The sequence below is a fragment of the Fundulus heteroclitus genome, chromosome 15 (genome assembly GCF_011125445.2).
Source record: "Fundulus heteroclitus isolate FHET01 chromosome 15, MU-UCD_Fhet_4.1, whole genome shotgun sequence".
NCBI classification, from domain to species: Eukaryota; Metazoa; Chordata; class Actinopteri; order Cyprinodontiformes; family Fundulidae; genus Fundulus; species Fundulus heteroclitus.
In genome coordinates, this window is record NC_046375.1 from 2,456,873 (window position 1) to 2,477,134 (window position 20,262).

The following is a 20,262-nucleotide window of genomic DNA, read 5'->3' on the forward strand; positions in this document are numbered from 1 at the left end:
CTCTTTAGGCTTGCTGGAGTCCAGTTTTTCAGCCAGGACCTGCAGCTGCTCCTGTCTGATGAATGCATAACTCTGGAGTCAAAAAAGGAAAAGAAACATAAAACAACAATCATATAATAAGTAAAATATTTTACTTTACTTGTTTTAATTATCCTACTCAATTGATTTATTTGAAAATGAGTATGTGATTTTTTTTTTCTCCTTTGGCTCTAACTTTACCCTAATTGTACAGCCTCTTTATATTTTTACCGTTAAGTTAATCTGCATGTTCCAATTTGCCCATACACCTGAATTTCCCCCACTGAGGCACAATAAATGATACCTTTTTTCTACACTAATTAATTCCTATCATCAAACGGCTTTGGTTTTTAACCGCTGGACAAAAGCAGCAAAGGTAGTTCGGTTTGGACACGCTGCCCTTTAGGGCACCTTTAGAAATGAGTTTAATCTCTTTACAAATAAAAAAAAAAACAAGAAGCTAAACTTAACTAACTTATTATATTGCATTGCCTTCAGAGCGCAACGTGCTGCGTCTCTGACCTGGTTGAAGGAGGAGTCGCTGTCTGAGCAGTTGTCGGCGTACTGGCTGTTAGACTGACAGCGATCCAGCTCTCGGTGCATTTCCTCCTTTCTCAGCTGCTCCTCCTCAAATTTGTTGATCAGAGACTCCACAACCACCATCATGGTATTTTTTAACGTCTGGATCATCTGATGGTACCTGTTCCACAGAGAGGAAGTACTTCAATTAAGTAATCCTCTCTTAATTATTTATAAACATTCAAAACCAATTAAAATAAAGGGTTGCATTGTTTTCATAAATATCCAGGGGATTACTTTTTTCATCAAAGGAGAACATTTTTAACTTTTCATTTAAATGTAAATGGTACTTTTGAACATTTACACTCAGGGTATGGCACCGAACCCTGTCCTAGAAACATCAGATGCAACCCGCCATCCACAAAATATGCACGCAGAGAATGTAGAATGTGAATGAGCACGACAGAAACCGGTTAGGAACAGCAGAGAAACCGCTGGTACGTTTTTTCCCCCAAAATCAGTTTCAAAACTTTAATTTTTTTAATTTTTCTGTCACCTTTTTGTCACATTTTAAGTACCAACACAACATTCTGAATATGAAATCATTGCTTGTGTTTCCTTGAATATTAATGTCGATTTAAAGGCATTTTGGTTTAACTCTAGGAGTAACCAAGTTTAGCATCCGAGCGCCCGGAAGCATCATTGCATTGATAAATTCAAGCGATTCTAAAGTAATCATTTTACTGAGCAAATCAGTCTTTAAAATGTTATTTCCTCAAATATTGTTTTGTGTAACAAATGTTTTTCTGAATTAGTTAAGTTAATTCAATCTCCATTCACATTCTTTAAGATGAACTTTGGTTCTTTAACTTAAACAAAATATTATTTCATCAAATAATGTTTTGTTTAACTCAGGATTCGCATTGTGAATGGATTGAAACACATGCCAAATGTTTTTCTAATTTATTTAAGCTAATTTAACTCCTTTCCATTCTTTTGACTCAGATCTGCAGTGAACAGGATTCACTGATTTATTCTGATTATGATCAACCACTTTTGTTTTGTCTTTTGCTTGTTGTTGCATGTAAATAGTTACTTAGCTTAGCTTCATTTATCTTAATTTTGCTTAGTAGTTTAGTTAAGTTTCACTAGCCTAGTAGAGAGGATTTGTTAATCGAAATATTGTGTTAATTCAGATAAACAGCATTATATAGTGATGTTCTCTGGATGTTAATTTTATTTTTGTTATTAAATTCTTGAACTTGAAAAAAAGTTGTCCCTCTTTTATTCTATGTGTGTGCAGGTTTTGCTGTTAAAAGATCGCTAGTGCTCAAATTCATCCCTTTCAACCATTTTCCTGATATCAGCTTAAGAGCTGACCATCACCAGACAATACTTAACAGACAGAGAGTTATTTATGAAACATTAAATAACTTTAAACTGTGTATAATTGCACAACAATGATGAAGAAAAAAAAACTTGTTTATAATATAAAGTAAGTTTTATGTAATCTTTTCCATGCTCATGTATAATTTTTAAATCAACAAAATGCACAAAAACACTAATATTTTCTACTGTTTTAAGATGACCACGGTGCAAATAATGGGAACCAGGTCAGGAAGTACAAGTGTTTTTCCCCACTCGACCATATTTTTCATAATACGACGATCTGAAAATATTACGATAATTTCTCTCTTTTTTTCCCAGACCCTATGAAAATGTTGCATTATGTTGGGCATTGAATTTTTTATTTTAAATGTGAGAGGAAAAAGGATCTTTGATCTTTGTATGACTCATAAAAAAGGTGTCAAACAACATGGACTTGTGACATTTTATATTCTAAATCCTACAACCTTAAGTTTTTAAAGGACAGGACACAGTAATATAATGAGAACTATTAAAATCACTGAAAACAAAGAACATATTGGGCCGCACTCACTGAGACGAGTCTCTTGTTCTCTGAGTCACAGCGTGAGTCAAGGTATCCTGTTCTGATCCAACAGCATGTTGTCCTCCTCTGGTCAGGTTCTGTATTTCATCCTCCACCACCGTCCCCAGAGAGCTCTCCACGTGCTGACGCAGGTATCTGACAAACTCGTAGCTGGAAGAAAAGCCAGAACTAAATCACCTCACCGATGCCAATGAGAAAAACCCAGAAAACACGACCAGCGTGGTCTAAAGGTCGTGATTTTAAAGTAATGGCGCTGCCTGGCTGCGGCCTTACTTGTGGAAATTCCTGTCGGTCTCCTCCAGGTGGAGGAGAATCTCTTCAGCACATTCAGGGGACGGCGCTCCAGAGATCTTGTCACTGATGCTCCTCAGAAGCTGCTTGAGCAGTGTTTGTAACTGCGCCTCGTCCTCAGCGGTCAGCTGGGACATTGTTGCAGCTGATGGATGAGAACAAATAAAGGTCAATTTTTTAGAGCCGGGCTATTTGACGGCTGTCTGCGTACATAAAGATCGTACCGCAGAAATTGTACAGACATCAACATAAGTTTGACAAAAGTTCAGTTTTTATTCTTTATGTAAGCAATAAAATATTTCAGGTGCAATAATTTCTCCAAGGGTAACAAAAATCGGAAACAACAGCCTCTCAGGACAGACAGTGGGGCTCATTCAATTTAGGAACAGGAATACAGGAAAATTTTATGTTGGCCACACATTTAATTAGATATTGTGGAAAATCATGTCTAAACAGGAAATGTACAGCTTTACTTGTATTGAGTAAATGTACATAACTCTACAAATATTACAGAACTAGGGCTGAACAATTAATCGCATTTTCAATATAATTGCAATTTTAAAAAACGCAATTTCCAAATCGCAGAGGTCAGCAATTTTTGGCTATGTAACAATCAGGGAATTAGACACGTCCTTTAGGTGTCGGTAAAATGTTTAAAGTGGGTTTGCCTCCACATGGAAAGGAAGACGGTTGCAGCAGTGAGATAATCTAATTTTATTACTTGTTTTAGAGTTTATATATAGCATTAAGTAATGGTCAATCAGTTTAATACATAGACTTACTTGGTTGCACTTTATGTTCAACAAGGATTGATGTCCAAATCAACTAAAAGCTGTTCTCTTGAATCATATTCTGATCAGTAGAAACATTAAAAGTTCTTGTTTTAAATAGTCCTTGTTTATAATTATCTTTATTTAGAGGCCATATTTGTTGCTTGTGTTTAATGCAGAGAAAAGTCAAAATTGCAATTTTGGTTGAAATATATTGTAGGCAGAACACAATCACTTCTGCACCAAGTTTAGATGCTGTAAGTCTTTTAGCAACTTATCCGCACGGCGAGGAAACAAATTGATTTGTTGTTTGTATATGTTTAAAAAGACATGATAAATTAAGCTGGGAAATGTTATTTTATTAAATCGTAATTTAAGAAAAAAAAATCTTAATTAGATTTTTTTCCAAAATCGTTCAGCCCTATACAGAACTGATCGAAAGAATAAAGTTCCTCTTTGCAGATGAGCAAAAGTGATCAAGAGTTTTACTGTGAAAGCTTTGCAGGTATGGAGAGTCATTTTGATGGAAGAGTAAAAAAAACACATCTATTTGGACAGTGGAATATCTTTCCAAAAAGCTGAGGAAAGAGTCCCCTTAATGAGCCTATTTCCCGATTTTAGCAAAAGCATTTTTGTCAAGTAGGGAAACACAGTGGTGTTAATAAGAACCCAAATCACATAGATGGTGTTTAAAAGGAATTATAATTCTCCTAACTCAGCCACAAACAATAATAAATTGGCAACAATGTCCATGTAATAGGTTACTCTGCTTTGCCCATAAAAAGGTTTTTGCCTGTTTCTAATTTGTTAAAACCTAAAACCGTCCTCTGAAGCTAAACGCAACAAAGTTGGTTTGTTGCTTTGACTGATAGTGAACACTGCTTTCAATTTATCAGTCATTTCAATTTATGTACTGCTGGCCAAAAGTGCATCAATACAAAGAATAAATAGAGCACTAAATAAATGTTTTGATAGATGGGATTATTTAAATGAAATAAAAAAACTCTTGCAAAAAATGACTTAAGAATTTAAATGTATGAATTATGAAATTATTAGTTTAATCATTACACCTGAAAATTAATAGCATTTTTAATTCCCATTCCCAACATAAATGTGGCCTAATGTTTTTAATGGAATAATGAATACCAAGTTAATCTGTCAAGTACGCAAAGAACTTGATGTGTAAATTTACCATTTTAAGACCATTTTAAATGAAATAAAAAAAACTCTTGCAAAAATGACTTAAGAATTTAAATGTATGAATTATGAAATTCTTAATTGAATCATTACACCTGAAAATAGCATAATAGCATTTTTAATTCCCATTCCCAACATATACATAAATGCGGCCAAATGTTTTTAATGGAATGATGAACACCAAGTTAATCTGTCAAGTAAGCAAAGAACTTGATGTGTAAATTTACCATTTTAAGTCCTCTACGCAGATTTAAATACCTGTTTATTATTTTTACTCCAAATGTTTTACTGCAGGTATGAAGAGCAATTTTCAGACAGGAGAGTAAACTCCACACCTGTTTGTTTGGTTCCATAGCCCCTAATTTAAAACATTTTTGTTTTAGAAAATTACAATTAGTCCACTTAACAGCAGCACAATCTGAACACTTCGCTAAAGCACAGATCTGCTAATGGGCTCAACGACATGCATAGATGCAGAGGCCATAGAGAAGGACATAACTGCTGGAAAAAGGGTTAATAAACTTAAACCAATACAGACATATACATCTGGAAAAACTGAAACAATGAAAAAAATCAACTGACTACTTAAATAATAAAACCATGGTTAAATGACTGCATTAAAAATGCAAAGTTAGTTTAATGACAATTCTTTGTGATTATTGTTGCATTTACTTGGACAGCAATTGTGTGTTTTGAGACATTATTAGTTTTTGTATTAAATTTTTCATTTTTATTTCGGCAGTCCTGAACCGCCCCATTAGACCTTCTGTCCGTTTCCTAGAGCTGCCAACCAGACTAATTAGTTCATCTGCAACAGGTGCGGAAAGCTGCTTACTTTTACAACATAACTCGTATTTTATGCAATTAAATGATCTCCAAGCCCATTATCCCCAATTAGACGAATACATGTTTAAAGCGCCGGACATACTGGCTCATATTATCAAGCCAAAGCTATCAACTCTGAAGCTAAAGCTACAAAACACGACCTTTCTTCATCCGCTACTTGATGCTAATTGCTAAAACACGGCTAACCGAGGTCAAAGTTAGCTAAATATTGCTAAAGTAACAGCTAAAAACGAACTATGCAAAGCAACACAAAACTGTCTTATAAAGCATTGAACGGTCATCAGAGAAATAAGCTGCATTTACCTTTTTAATGAGGCAGCAATCGCCTTTTAGCATCACTTGCCATGGACAGCCATGTCTCTATGGAAACGACTTTTCCTTTTTTTTCCAAGCGCATTGTGTTGCGTTAACAAACCGTCGGAAATATTGATCACATTTCTTTAAACGGGACAGGAATAATTTGTTGATCACACTAGTGTAGTTTAAAGTAAGATGTTAGACAAAATTTGTCTAATGTCTTAATATTAATTTAAACGTGTTGAAATAAGTGTATTTCTATTTTATTGAAGTACCTCGCTCCTTGATGTAATACAATCTGGCAGGTTTTCTCAGAGGACTTTGAAAGCAGCACGGCTGATGCATGTCGTCACGTGACCCAATGTTTTGTTTCTGTTCCGGATAGAATGCATGCGACGTTTCCTACTGTTACAACGTTAGAGAAAAACATAACTTTCGTGTAAATTCAGTCTTCATGGGTAGATGTTTTTCATTATTCTCTCTGGTGCGCCTGTAACCTTCTTTGTTGAGTTTTAACAAGCTAAAAAAAAGGTGTTAATATCAATAAGAGCGTTGGAAGCATGGCGGCTGTGGACAGCTTTCCCTTCTTGTACAGAGAAATTTCTCGGGCTTGCAGCCCTCACTTCGAGACCCTGGCCCTGGTCGGAGCTCTGTACGCGGCCAGCAGAGCCCTGGTCCTGCTGAAGGACTGCTGCGCGGTGGTTAGGGTCCATTTCCTGCCCAGGATGATGCCCAGTGGGAAGCTGACTCGGCGATATGGCGCTTGGGCTGTGATTTATGGTAAGAGGAGACAACAGCACCATGGTTGGCACTTCAAATATACGATCATGTAATGGACTGTTTCACGGCTATTAAAGTATCTCGACTACTTCGATCAGCTCCGACTCAGACCTAAACAGAATGCTTCTAGATTAAAAATAGTTATTTAAGGTACTGATTGAGATATTTAAGCTTTTATTTGAGTTGTGGAACCAAAAGGGAGGGATATAAGAGCAGTAGTAGAATGGGACTGTTTACCATTGAACTGGATCTCCAAACTGAAATGCAGTGTGTGATGTTTATTCAGTGGTTGTTGTTTTTTTTAAAACATGGTTGTAAATAAAATTCTAGTATACACACTGAAAATTCTATGATAGTTTGGTAGCTTTCTTTCAGCCAGCTGACTGGTAGTGCGCAGCAACATATTGAGAAAGGGGAAAGCTGCATTAATCTATTCTTCATAAAAGCATAGAAACCTCTGGTGACTCCAACACTTTCTCTGGGATGATAGCAAACTTTTTTTGTTTTTGTTTTTTTAGGTCTTTTTAAAACCTCGATGCTGGCAACCAGTGTTATTCTGTTTATAAGAATATAAGCAGAATAACGCAATATTAAGTACAACAGTATTCAAAAAGGATCCTATTTAAGTTGGTATATATGGGCAAAAAAAAACCTCTTGGAATCCTTTTTCAAAAGAGACAAATATTATGGAAATGTCCAACTGCTTTAACCAGTTTAAGTTTTTCAGGTTTTTAAGCAGAACCAATCACGGTATTTTACAGATTACTTAAAAAAAACATCAGTTGTTATCCAGCTTAACAAATCCAATACTGGGATATGTAAGGTTTTCATTTATCGGCCATCTTTCTTTCTTTGTTGTTTTTTTGTTTCCAAATTCTGACTCAGATTTGAATTTTGTCACTAAAGTTAATCTGATGGTCTCATTTTGATAGGTAAGCGGGTGATAACGGTGATATCAGTTATCCTGTTGCACGACTAAAATGAATCCTATGCTCTTCCCCGACAGGCGCGTCTGAACCTGTAGCCCGTGCATATGGAGAGGAGCTGGCTCGCAACGGCGTCAGCATCATCTTCATCACTGAGGACAGCTCCTCTGTGATAGACGCTGTTGCATTCCTCTCCCAAACCTACGGGGTGGAGACCTCTGTCGTCACAGCTAACTTTCCTCTGGGCCAAGCGGCAGCTAAAGCCATCACAGAAGCTTTGAGGGGTAAAGATATCGGCTTCCTGGTGAACTGTGTGGACGAAACATTGGCCTCACCCCGGAGCCTGATTGAAATTCCCGAGCAGGGCGTCTTGGACCAGGTGAACAGGAACGTCGCTGCTGCTACTCTGATGGCCCGACTGGTGCTGCCAGGGATGGTGGAGCGCAGCAGAGGGGCTCTAGTCAACATATCCTCAGGCGCCTGCTGCAGACCCCTACGTGGAAGAGTGACACTCACTGCCTTCACTGTAAGATAAATCTCTGTGGGAATTAGATCCATATGCGATGTATAGGAGCATGTTTTGACAAAAACAATCAGATGCAGCAGACTTTCCAAAGGAACTTTCCTGTGAACCAAATAAAATATCCAATTAAAATTTCACTTTTCCTTCCATGCCAGGGATACCTGGATCATTTCTCAAGAGCTCTTCACTTTGAGTACAGCGCCAAAGGGATCTTCGTTCAAAGTCTCATTCCTTTGCAGGTAAACAATTGATATGGGAGTGATTCCACGTCTCTGTGCCGATCCCAGTGAGGCTTTCAGGGTTAAACCGTGTCACATTCCTCATCAGGCTGTTTCTACTTGATTTAACGGCTCTTGCTGTTTCAAACTTTTGCGATTAGCAATTATTGCTCGCCTTTCTAAGCAGCGTGGATATATTTCTAATATGCTGCAAAAGTATTCCGATCTCTTGAAATTTGTCACATTTTTTTTTGCAAGGTTCTGCATGAAATATAGGTTTCAATTTTGCTTTTGATGTTTGCACTCCTTCTGCATATTAATATTTTAATTAAAGTAAACCGTTTTGCCCAGAAATGAAGCAGATTTAGGCGTCTCCAAAACTGGATTTTGCTTCTTGTGTTTCAGATTGCCTCAAGCAGGCGTCAACGGTCATCCTCAAGAGAAGGATGGTTTGTTCCGAGTCCAGAGGTTTATGCTCGTCACGCTCTTTCCACCCTGGGGGTCTCCAACAGAACCACAGGTTACTGGCCTCACACACTCCAGGTCATTACAAACTCCTCTCTTTGTCAATAATTTGTTAGTTATTAAGATTTTGTGTCTCATATTTGAGCTATCTAATGACTAAATAAGTTTAAAATCTAAAGCCTGAACCTGTTTTTTTTTTTTTTTTCTTCACAGTATGGACTAATGAGGTGTATTCCTGAGTGGATTTGGATTCTAGCATCCCGGCTGCTCTCTGGCGCAAGCTGAGAGCTGAAAAGCCTCTTACTGGATCTTGTTACACAAGAATTTAGTTTCAGATTCTTCTGACATTATTTATTGATAATAAATCCACAAACCTTGTTTTTGTAGTTGGAATTGTCCCAAATTAACAAAGAAATTTATGAATAAAATTTCTTAATTTAAAGCATAGCTTACTATATTCTGTTTGAATTTAGGTAAAAACATGAATGTAAAGTGTGTTAAATAACAGGCAGCAGCACCACAGTAGTAAAACGTCTGCTGAATATAAAACAGGCGTTTACTTTTTGATTTGTTTCCTGTTGGATTTAAACACACTAAATATATTTTGCAGTGTTGCAGAGATGTGCTTTTCCTGCTTCCTCAGACTCCCATCAAACCAGCGTTGGAGTTCATTATGTTTTAGTGCAAACATTTCTGTGGTGGTGTGGTTTGAAATTCAGAGATTAGATGGATGGGACAGGGAATAAAGTCTGTAACTATTAAAAAAAAATTTATACTGTGGGGTTTTTTTTCCCATGAGTCTCCAGACATGAAAAAATACATCAAATTGCAACTTTTTCCCGGCTGCATAGAAATTCTGTCAATATGTTATAAAAAAGTTACAAACACAAACCAACAGCTGCGTGTCTGACCTTTCTGAACATATCTTTGCACAATTAAAACTGCCAGCTGTTCTTAGGGCTTGCTCTGGCTTTAAATTTAAACACCATCTTGCACTGTTATGTCTTCAGCTTATCTGTGCCACTTGCGCTGTTAAAAACAGAGCGTGTTCCACGTAGGAATAATAAGACAGACGTGTGCGACGGTGAAGGGCGAAGCTTTCTTTTGTGGTTTGAGCTTCAAATAACTCCTGAAGGAAAGTAAAAAAAATGAGTCTCTACATTTCATATGTGTAGATTTTGATCCTTTTCTGAGTGAAACTTGAACAGTTAGTGTTTAATTTGTAGAACCGTGTGGAGGTGAGCTCAGAATTTGACCAATAAAGCTTTTTTTCTATTTAAACTTCACCGTCTGATTTATTATACGGTCTCATTTTTACTGCTTAAAATAATATCTGCTTCAGGAATCATTTTAACGTCTGTCATTTGCCTTTAATATGTAACCATATGTATTTAATCTAACCGATATATTGTTGGCCAGGTCAATGCACTTTATTTCTCTTTTCAAAACTGCAGGTGCATGTCAATGATTGACGTCTAGAGTTCTGCAAGTTCCTAAAACCTCATAAACACCTGAAGTGGACGTAAACATGCAGCTCCAAGCGCAGTCTGACTGCTTTAAGGAGATTTAAATGTGACGTCGAAAAATCTGCGTCAGCGTCCTTCAGTATAATCTGTCAAACGTTAAAAATAAGTCTGGAGAAAAGCGGAACTGCTGTCTCAGAGTCTGAGAGAAGAAACACTTAGATCCAAAATACAGCAGACATTGAAAGTCTTTCAGTGAACGTCCGCATTCTGGTCTAATTCCAAATATCGTGTTTTGAAGCTTAACAATTAACTGGAGCTACATTTTTATAAAACTGTAGGTTAAAAGCTCCAAAATAAATATCCATTTGTATAAATAATCAGCTTCCCTTGAAAAAAATTTGTATTTATTTGTTTTTTTTGTTTTTTTTGTTTTTTTTATCTAGCCTTTTTTATTTATTATTTTTTGTCTATTTTTGTTTTATTAGACATTCAAAAATATTCTAACAAGGCATATTTCCCAAAAAAATGATAGCCATTTAACATGTAAAAAGGGAGCAGAGTATGTATAACATAAGAAGGGAGTATTTATTTGTTTATGAATCTTTTTTGTGATTTCTTTTTCCAAGAAGATAACATTTTGGTTAATCACCAATTCTAACTGGATTTATGGATTTTAGTAATTTATTTTGCTTTTATTGTGACTTTTCCACTTTTTTATAGCGCTGATTCACTATATATCATCTATGCAAGACCAAATGGTGGCAGCATCAGGATTTTTCTTGAGCAGAGACAGGGAGGCGGGTCAGAGTTGGTGGTAAAATGGATGGAGGTGAATTCAGGACAGTTATGGAAGAAAAACTGTCATAAGTTGCAAATGACTGGAGACTAGAGCTCAGGTTCAGCTTCCAGCAAGAATAAGATCCTAAAAACCGTACAGAGGAAACTTCCTGGAATGGCTCAAAGTCAAGACATAAATCCAATCAAGTATATTTGGCAAGACGTGAAAATTAATGTTCACAGATGCTCTCCATCCAGTCTGACTGAGCTGTTTTGCAAAGAATGGGCAAATATTTCAGTCTGTAGATCAAGGATGTTCAAACTTTTTGTCATGTGGGCCAAAGCTGTCAAGTCAAAAGTATTTGATGGCCATAAAACATAAATAAATTACCCCAAAAAGTGTAATTTGCAATATTTTTATTAAACAAATAAGTCAGATTTTCCATAGGAAAGGGATGTATAAATCATTCTGGTCCAGAATTTAAAAAGTGTTTTTGCACTTTTGCCTCATCAAGTTTGAAAATTGTTTTGCTAACTCGATGACCATCACAATAAAATAATAATAATAATAAATACAAAATGTTTTGTCTATTCTCAGCATTAAAAACAGGATTTGGGTCAAACTTGCTGTATTAAGCTAATTTCACTAAACAAGTTAAAGGCAAATTTCTGTGCACCAAAGCCTTATTTGCTATGAAACTAAATAGAAAGTGTTAAAGGTGTTGTAATTAAAAGATGAATACTTTATGTTGTACCTAGCATTTTCAATTGCAAGAAGATTTTTGATTTGTCTGTGATCATTTTGCTCTCATTAATAATAAAAAATTGGGCTGCACAGTGGAACAGTGGGTAGGCAATTTCTTGCCTTGCAGCAAGAAGGTCCTGGGTTCGAGTCCACCCTGGGTCTTTCTGCATGGAGTTTGCATGTTCTCCCTGTGCATGCGTGGGTTCTCTCCGGGTACTCCGGCTTCCTCCCACAGTCCAAAAACATGACTGTTGGGTTAATTGGCCTCTCTACACTGTAAAAATGGATCTTAAAATAAGTAAAATGTTCTTAAAATGTGTGTTTTTGTCCTAGATTTGAGCAGGTAAATAAGATTATCTGCCAATGGAATGAGTATTTTGATCCCTAAAATAAGAGAATTAGATATACAGCACTTGAAATAAGATGATGGAGATGAATTGTTCCTATATTAAGTGCAAAAGTCTTATTCCATTGGCAGATACACTCATTTTAAGGAAATATTACTTATTTTTAGTTTTGTTTTTGCAGTGTAAATTCTCCTTAGGTGTGAGTGTGTGCGTGAATGGTTGTTTGTTCTGTGTGTCTCTGTGTTGCCCTGTGACAGACTGGCGACCTGTCCAGGGTGTACCCCGCCTCTCGCCCAGTGAATGCTGGAGATAGGCACCAGCACCCCCCGCGACCCCAGCAGGGATAAGCGTGTCGGAAAATGGATGGATGGATGGATGGATGGATAAAAATAAAAATGATCCCTGCTGGCAGGCCAAATCACCACTGAATTGCTGTTGTGGGCCCCACAAAATCAGTCCAGGGACCAAAATACCACTTTGCTAGTATACTTATAGCTCATAACACTTGCAGCAAAATGTGGTTCTAGAAACTGTTAAATGAAATTGCATAAAAACGCACACCATACTTTAAAAAATAAAAAAAATTAAACACAGGTAAAAGATTTTATCACACTAGGATATCAGTTTAAATACAATTAATGTGACTTAATGGGAAAATGTTCATTTGGTATGATTAATTATGTGAAACATTATGTGAAAAAAGGACATTTTTGGTAAAAATCTCTTACTTTCTCTGCTACCCGTTGTTCATATTCAGCACCTAAGCCTCTTTGTTGTGGGTATGACAGCGTCCCTCCAGATAAGCCGGCGAATTAACCTTGAAACACAGTTTCTTCCTCACTCTCTCTTCTCGTCCTTTACCGGAGCCGTCGCTCTTTTCATCCACATTTCCTCCGATTTCTAAAGTTTCTCCACCAGGTGAGTTGGCTTTCCTTCTTTTAACATAAAGGTTAACGAGGTCTTTGATGACCTTTATCTGATGGCTTGTGAATTTTGCATGAAGCTTCAGAGCTATAATGTGATTTTCATTGGTACCACCATATGGATGTTGTACTGCAATCTAAATATCAAAATAAAACGATGCATTTTTATTCACAATGAACCAGAAATAGCAGGCAAATATGGAGAAAACTCTGTTATATGAAACCACAATAACTTGGAAACTAATGAACTTGCCTTCTGAGATGTCTCAGTGTGTGTTTGTACGATATTTAAGTTTCTTGGTCTGAGTGCCCTTTAGATAAGCGTGTTTGGAAAGCTTGAAATCTGCAGCTGTGGATTTATCTGCAAAGTTACAAAGCAGTGGGGATTGATAGACACTTGGCCTTCAGAGAGACTCAGCCTGACTTTTTACCTACTTAAAACAAACCCTAAAAAATATAAACCTGGCACACATCCTTAGATGACATATTATCTACAACTTATTGGGTTTTGCAATAATGTGAAATAATGGTTAAAGTCCCCTTTCAATACACTTATTTTAAGTCTTTCAGAAATACATTGCTATACTGACATATTGTGTTAATATGTGTTAAAATAATCCTTGGATGGATGGATGGATGGATGGATGGATGGATGGATGGATGGACCCATTAAAGTATGTCTGATTCTGATGGATGGATGGATGGATGGATGGATGGATGGATGGATGGATGGATGGATGGATGGATGGATGGATCCATTAAAGTATGTCTGATTCTGATGGATGGATGGATGGATGGATGGATGGATGGTTGGATGGATGGATGGATGGATGGATGGATGGATGGATGGATGGATGGATGGATGGATGGATGGATGGATGGACAGATTAAAGTTTGTCTGATTCGGATGGATGGATGGATGGATGGATGGATGGATGGATGGATGGATGGATGGATGGATGGACAGATGGATGGATCCATTAAAGTATGTCTGATTCTGATGGATGGATGGCTGGATGGACGGACGGATGGATGGACGGACGGACGGACGGATGGGCGGACGGATGGATGGATGGACGGACGGATGGATGGATCTATTGAAGTATGTCTGATTCTGATGGATGGATGGATGGATGGACGGACGGACGGACGGATGGATGGATGGATCCATTAAAGTTTGTCTGATTCTGATGGATGGATGGATGGATGGATGGATGGATGGATGGATGGATCCATTAAAGTTTGTCTGATTCTGATGGATGGATGGATGGATGGATGGATGGACGGACGGACGGATGGATGGATCTATTAAAGTATTTGTGATGGATGGATGGATGGATGGACGGACGGACGGACGGATGGATGGATGGATCCATTAAAGTTTGTCTGATTCTGATGGATGGATGGATGGATGGATGGATGGATGGATGGATGGATCCATTAAAGTTTGTCTGATTCTGATGGATGGATGGATGGATGGATGGATGGATGGATGGATGGATGGATGGATGGATGGACGGACGGACGGATGGATGGATCTATTAAAGTATTTGTGATGGATGGATGGATGGATGGATGGATGGATGGATGGATGGATGGATGGATGGATGGATCCATTAAAGTTTGTCTGATTCTGATGGATGGATGGATGGATGGATGGATGGATGGATGGATGGATGGATGGATGGATGGATGGATGGACGGACGGATGGATGGATCTATTAAAGTATTTGTGATGGATGGATGGATGGATGGACTGACGGATGGATGGATGGATGGATGGATGGATGGATGGATGGATCTATTAAAGTATGTCTGATTCTGATGGATGGAAACACACCCAGATCAAATGATTTAGCTCCTCGGTTCTCCAGAGTCCTTCTGGTGATCTGATCTTTTGATTCAGGTGTGTTGAAGCAGAGACACGTCTAAACGTTGCAGGCTTTGCAGTCTAAATGTGCGTTTTAATGGATTTTATTTTTCTCTATCATGTAGAAAGCAGGACAACGGCCGGTTGAAATGGGAGAATGGGACCTACTGGGGCGACTGCTGGACAAAGTGCAGAGCAACTCCACGGTGATCGGGAAAGTCTGGCTCACCGTTCTGTTTATTTTCCGGATCATGGTCCTGCAAACCGGAGCTGAGAAGGTCTGGCCATGCACTCACCCACATCTCCATGCGAATAAAATATTTCTAGATAAATAGCTAAACGTATTCTAGATACAGAATATCTAAAGTAGGGCTGGGCGACAAATCGATTTAATCGATTAATTCGAATTTACAATTCTTTAAGATTTCATTTTTGGAAAATCTGGATTTTATTTTGCCAGTATTTGTAATTGTTGAAGATGTTTATTGGATGTTTAAAGGGGTAAAAAAAGAAAAAAAAGAAAAGAAAAAGGAAAAAAAGAGAGAAAGAGAAAAAGAAAAGAAAAAGGGAAAAAAAGAAAAAAAAAGAAAAGAAAAAGGGAAAAGAGAGAGAGAGAGAAAAAAAGATGTTTATAAGCCAACGCTGCCGTTTGAATTCATACATTGTGTTTTTAATAATATAAACATGTGTCGTATGTGGAGCTGGGCGATAAATCGATTTAATCGATTAATTCAAATTTACAATTCTTTAAGATTTCATTTTTGGAAACTCTGGATTTTATTTTGCCAATACACTCATTGGGTTTCCATGAAGAGAACAGCATGTGATGCTGAATATATGTTTAGGCAAATGTATTGTCAAAATATTGTTAAGTGGAAACTTTTTTTACCATAATACGAGGTACTTCATTTACTTATTTACTTTTTTTTTAACTTAGTTTGAAGTTCACAAGTGCAGTGAAGCCTGTTCTTAGCTCAATGTGTAATACCACTAGCAGCAAATGTTTTGTTATATTTTCATTGTTTATAATGGCACGGCTGCCATCTTGCTTTTACAAGCATGTTTCACAGCTTGTTTTTAGTTGCACTTTGAATTCAGGTCAACTCCCTGACGAAATGCTTGGTTTTAAAATAATTTTTTTCATTTCTTTTTTATGAAACAAAAAGGAGGAAAAATCGATTAATCGGATTTGGTATGATAATATCGGAGATTTATTTTTTTAATCCATATCGCCCAGCCCTAATCTAAAGACAGTTAGAAAATGTTTTATTGGCCTGAAATATGAGAAAGTTAAGGACTTTGGTCCAAATATTTATCCCTCTTTACTAAAACAGGATGAAATTTAAGGTTTCCTCCCTGTGATCTCCCCCAGGTTTGGGGCGATGAACAGTCCGACTTCATCTGTAACACGCAGCAGCCAGGATGTGAGAACGTCTGCTACGACCTCGCCTTCCCCATCTCTCACATCCGCTTCTGGGTGCTGCAGGTCATCGCCTTGGCCACCCCGCAGCTGCTGTACCTGGGCCACGTCCTTCATGTGATTCACGTGGAGAAGAAGGTCAGCCGCTGCACGAGAGATCTAGAAGTCATCAATACTCTAGTTCAACATGTCATCCATATAAAGAGCGGAAAAAAAAGCTTAAAAGCTTCATTCAGTTTATTGATAAAGCATTTGTTTCAAGACAAAGTCCTATTCAAATGACCTAGACTCGATTTTGTCCCAGTTTTATTTAAATTCACACAAGCACAATCCAATCATAGAATAAGGTTTACATTTATTTACATACTGTGTAATTCAATCATACAAATAAAAAAATTATTAAATTCAGGTATCCAATCTAAAGAACACCTGCTGGTTGAGTCAAGCGATAGAAACCTCCATCAGAACCGGATTAAGTATGAGAAATTTTCTCCTGCTACAGGATACGGGTTTGAGAGGACATGAAAGACACTTGAAGGACTTTCTGTTAAAAAAAAAAACAGTGTGGCTCCATCCAGGAAAGAGACACAGCTAAACACAGAAGCACTAAACCAGGTGTACTTTCTATGGAAAGAAAACAAAAACAGACTTTTTTCGTCTTTCCTCCTGTCCTCCTTTAACTCCATCCATAAATCTCCTTTCTGGTCTTCCTCCAGGCCTCCTGCCTGGCATTTCCAGCCTCAACATCCTTCTACCAATGTCCTCACTATCATTCCTCTGACCAAACCCCCTCAGTCTGGCCTCTCTGGCTTCATCTCCAAACATGAACTGTTCCTCTGATGGACTCATTGATCCTCTCCATCCTCGTCACTCCCAAAGAGAACCTAAAAATCTTCACCTCTGCTACCTCCACCTCTGCCTCCTGTCTCTAAACCAGACAACATGACAGCTCTCGCCGCCGTCTTCTACACCTTTTCTTTTATTCCCTCTGACACTCTTACCACACCTGACACTTTTCTACACCTGTCCCAACCTGCTTGGACACGTTTCTTCACCTTTTTTCCACATTCGCCATTTATCTGGACTCCACCTTGTTTATCCCTGCTCCCCGTAACCTCACAGCTCCAGTTGAGTTATCTTTCTACGGCTAACTTTCTTTCCTCTCCTTTTCCAGGGCAAACCTTCGTCTCTCTAAGGTTTCCTCCACCTGTTTCCTTTTCCCACCACAGACCACAATGTCGTCATAACCTCATCTGTCAGCCTGTCCATCACCTCTGCAAACAAGAAGGGGCTCAGAGCCGAAACACCAAAGACAGTACACCAAGTCAAAGTTACAGGCCAGGAAGACTATTAAAAAAGAAGAGAGATATTTGTGTAGATAATGGCTGCAAAGCATTAGTTATTGGCAACATCTAGAAAAGAGACAAAGCTTAAGCTAAACAACAAAGCGACGAGCCAGTGTTACTTCCTATGGGCAAGAAAATTGTAGATAGTGCGCATAATTAACTGCAAGAATATCTCAGGAAATAACGTCACCCAGGAAAGAAACACAGCTAAATACAAAACCACTGAGCCAGGAGTACCTTATATTAAAAGAAAAGAAAAGCAAGTTTGTACAATATAATCAAGAGCAGCAATAGCTCTATTGAAACCTTTGAACACAGGGTAACAAGCAGATAATTAAACAAATTAAAGGTAGTGGTCAGTAAGTCAAGCAGTCTAAGGTTAAAGCAGCACGAGTACAGAGAGAGAGAACTAAAACCTAACCTTTAAAATTAACCTTTAGATTAATATTTCCTGTGTTATACCTGGGTCAGTCAATTTGTGATTTTTGTAAATGAATGCCCTCTAACGGAGGAAATCCAAGAGTTTAATCTGCAGGAATCTTTGCCTAAGATGTTTTAACATTTATTATTATTATTATTATTATTATTATTATTATTATTATTATTATTATTATTATTATTATTATTAAATATTATTATTAGTCATTGCAACAGTCAACCTACAGTCTGATGAAACAGATCCTCTGCATGTAACCAATGCCTCTGGGACATTCTGGGTTAACGGTCTTGCTCAGGGGCCCAGAGCGGCAGTCTGTGGGATTTGAACCCAGAACCTTGCAACCTCTCCAGGATGCAAGCACCCTGCTCCCGAAAGCTACCGTTCCCCTGCCATTGGGGACAAAATAATTTCATTTATTTTAATATTTTAATATTGTATATTCTCTTTAGGATCATAATTGTTTTCAAAGATAAATCTATGCTGTTTGAATTATTTTACTATATAAACATTTCACCAAAAAAATCTATTCTTGTTATCTTAAACTCAGATTTAGAGACAATAACTGGTGTTATTATCAGCCGATTGTTCTATTTACTCAGGACATACCATGTTTAAAGGTGACATATTTGTTCTTACTTCTTAAAATAGTTGAAAGCTTCCCGAAAACGTCAACCAATGTATCACGAGTAAACCCCTTTACATCAGATTTTGATATAACTTGTACTCCGAGATTTTGCCTGATTCATTATCTTCTAAAATTAGATCAAGGAACGGCTGCAGAACCAGGCAGCGCTGGACGACAGAACCAGTCTCTTCCTCAGGACCTTCAAGGTGCCTAAGTACACAAAAGGCCGGGGGAAGATCAGCATCCGTGGTCGCCTCCTTCGCAGCTACGTCGTGCATCTCGTAGCCAAGATTGCCGTGGAGGTTTTGTTCATCGTGGGCCAGTATTTCCTCTACGGCTTCACCCTGGAGGCCCGCTACGTGTGCTCCCGCTTCCCCTGCCCCCACAAGGTGGACTGCTTCCTGTCCAGGCCCACGGAGAAGTCCGTCATCATCTGGTTCATGCTGGTGGCGGCCTTCGTCTCGCTCGCCCTGGGCGTCGCCGAGCTGCTCTACCTGTTGGTGAGGGCCGTGAAGGAATGCACGGCCAGGAGGCAGGACTACACCGTCACCCCCGTGACGCCCCCGAGGTCCGAGAAGAAAGGCTTTGGGAAGCAGGGAGAGGTGATCCAGAATTTTGTCAACCTGGACTTGGAGCTGCAGGGCAGAAAGGTGGGGATGAACGGGGTGGCCAGAGGGGTGGGTGACAGAGCCGCAGACGTCGCCGCTGAGAACAGCATTGGGGAGATCCACATCTGAAAACACCGAGCCGGCCCCAGAGAGAGTGGGTCGGCTCAGGTGTTTGTTTGCGTTGGGGGGGGCATCAGCTTCTGTACACAGAACAAAGTCACACAGGTTCACTTATGAGCAAAAGTGATCTTCTTTGTACCTGAAAACATCATTATTTTTTATTTTAAAACATGTAATTATTGTTGATATCAATAATTGTTTTATTAGTCGATTACAATTTTGCAGTGCATTGGTCCTCTTTACATATTTCAGATGTTGCACTTTTTTTTATTTCTAGCTAGATTTGCAATTTTGACTGTTAGTTAAAAAAAAAACTTTTGTTGAAGATTTTAATTTAGTTATTTTTTTATATAAGCTAAAGTTAGCAAGATTATTGGGTTTCCTGCAAGAATGTTTTTCAAGTTTAGATTTTTTTTAATTCTTTGGATGTATTTACGTTTAAATGTTTCTGGCCTGTTGCCTCAGCTATGTTAGCCCGGGTTTCCTCACCACCCATTACTCATCCACACCCTGCTGCTTCATGCACTTCCTGCCGTTATACCCAGTCAGCTGTATTTCTTTGCCAACTACTTTGGACGCCCATCTTCTGTTAGACTTGAAGTTCTGTTTTTATTTCATAACTCCGTTGCTCTTTTTGTTGCTTAATAAAGATTGTTACTTTACCTCCTCCTTGTCTCCAATATTATGGATCTGATTTGACTCCTTTTCTGTTTCTAATAAATAGATGTTTTTTTTAATACTATAAGACCATTTTCTTATTTATGTCCATTATTCC

At 38.1% G+C, this 20,262-nt stretch overlaps 3 protein-coding genes across 5 annotated transcripts in view; 2 read left to right on the top strand and 1 right to left on the bottom strand.

Moving 5' to 3' along the window:
* Positions 1-5,977, bottom strand: part of tbc1d32 (TBC1 domain family, member 32) — a 105,188-nt gene extending 99,211 nt beyond the window's left edge. For 2 of the 3 annotated variants that reach the window (XM_036147200.1, XM_036147199.1), the window contains exons 1-5: positions 5,899-5,977; positions 2,762-2,926; positions 2,477-2,638; positions 541-718; positions 1-72 (exon numbers count right to left, since the gene is read on the bottom strand). In XM_036147200.1, the coding sequence (XP_036003093.1) occupies positions 1-72; positions 541-718; positions 2,477-2,638; positions 2,762-2,916 (567 nt within the window). In that variant the 5' untranslated portion in view covers positions 2,917-2,926; positions 5,899-5,977. Of the gene's footprint in view, positions 73-540; positions 719-2,476; positions 2,639-2,761; positions 2,927-5,895 lie in introns of all 3 variants that reach the window. The other variant, XM_036147198.1, reaches the window with a different exon arrangement.
* A 250-nt stretch (positions 5,978-6,227) lies between these two features.
* hsdl1 (hydroxysteroid dehydrogenase like 1) lies at positions 6,228-9,178 on the top strand. The gene is made up of 5 exons (XM_012880844.3): positions 6,228-6,669; positions 7,676-8,121; positions 8,274-8,357; positions 8,742-8,879; positions 9,015-9,178. The coding sequence occupies exons 1-5, from the start codon at positions 6,450-6,452 to the stop codon at positions 9,084-9,086; spliced, it is 960 nt and encodes a 319-aa protein (XP_012736298.2). The 5' UTR covers positions 6,228-6,449; the 3' UTR covers positions 9,087-9,178.
* A 5,691-nt stretch (positions 9,179-14,869) lies between these two features.
* Positions 14,870-19,544, top strand: cx34.5 (connexin 34.5). The gene is made up of 3 exons (XM_021307715.2): positions 14,870-15,207; positions 16,302-16,487; positions 18,897-19,544. Exons 1-3 carry the CDS (start codon positions 15,079-15,081, stop codon positions 19,494-19,496), a joined length of 915 nt encoding a protein of 304 aa, XP_021163390.1. The 5' UTR covers positions 14,870-15,078; the 3' UTR covers positions 19,497-19,544.
* Positions 19,545-20,262: the final 718 nt, after the last annotated feature.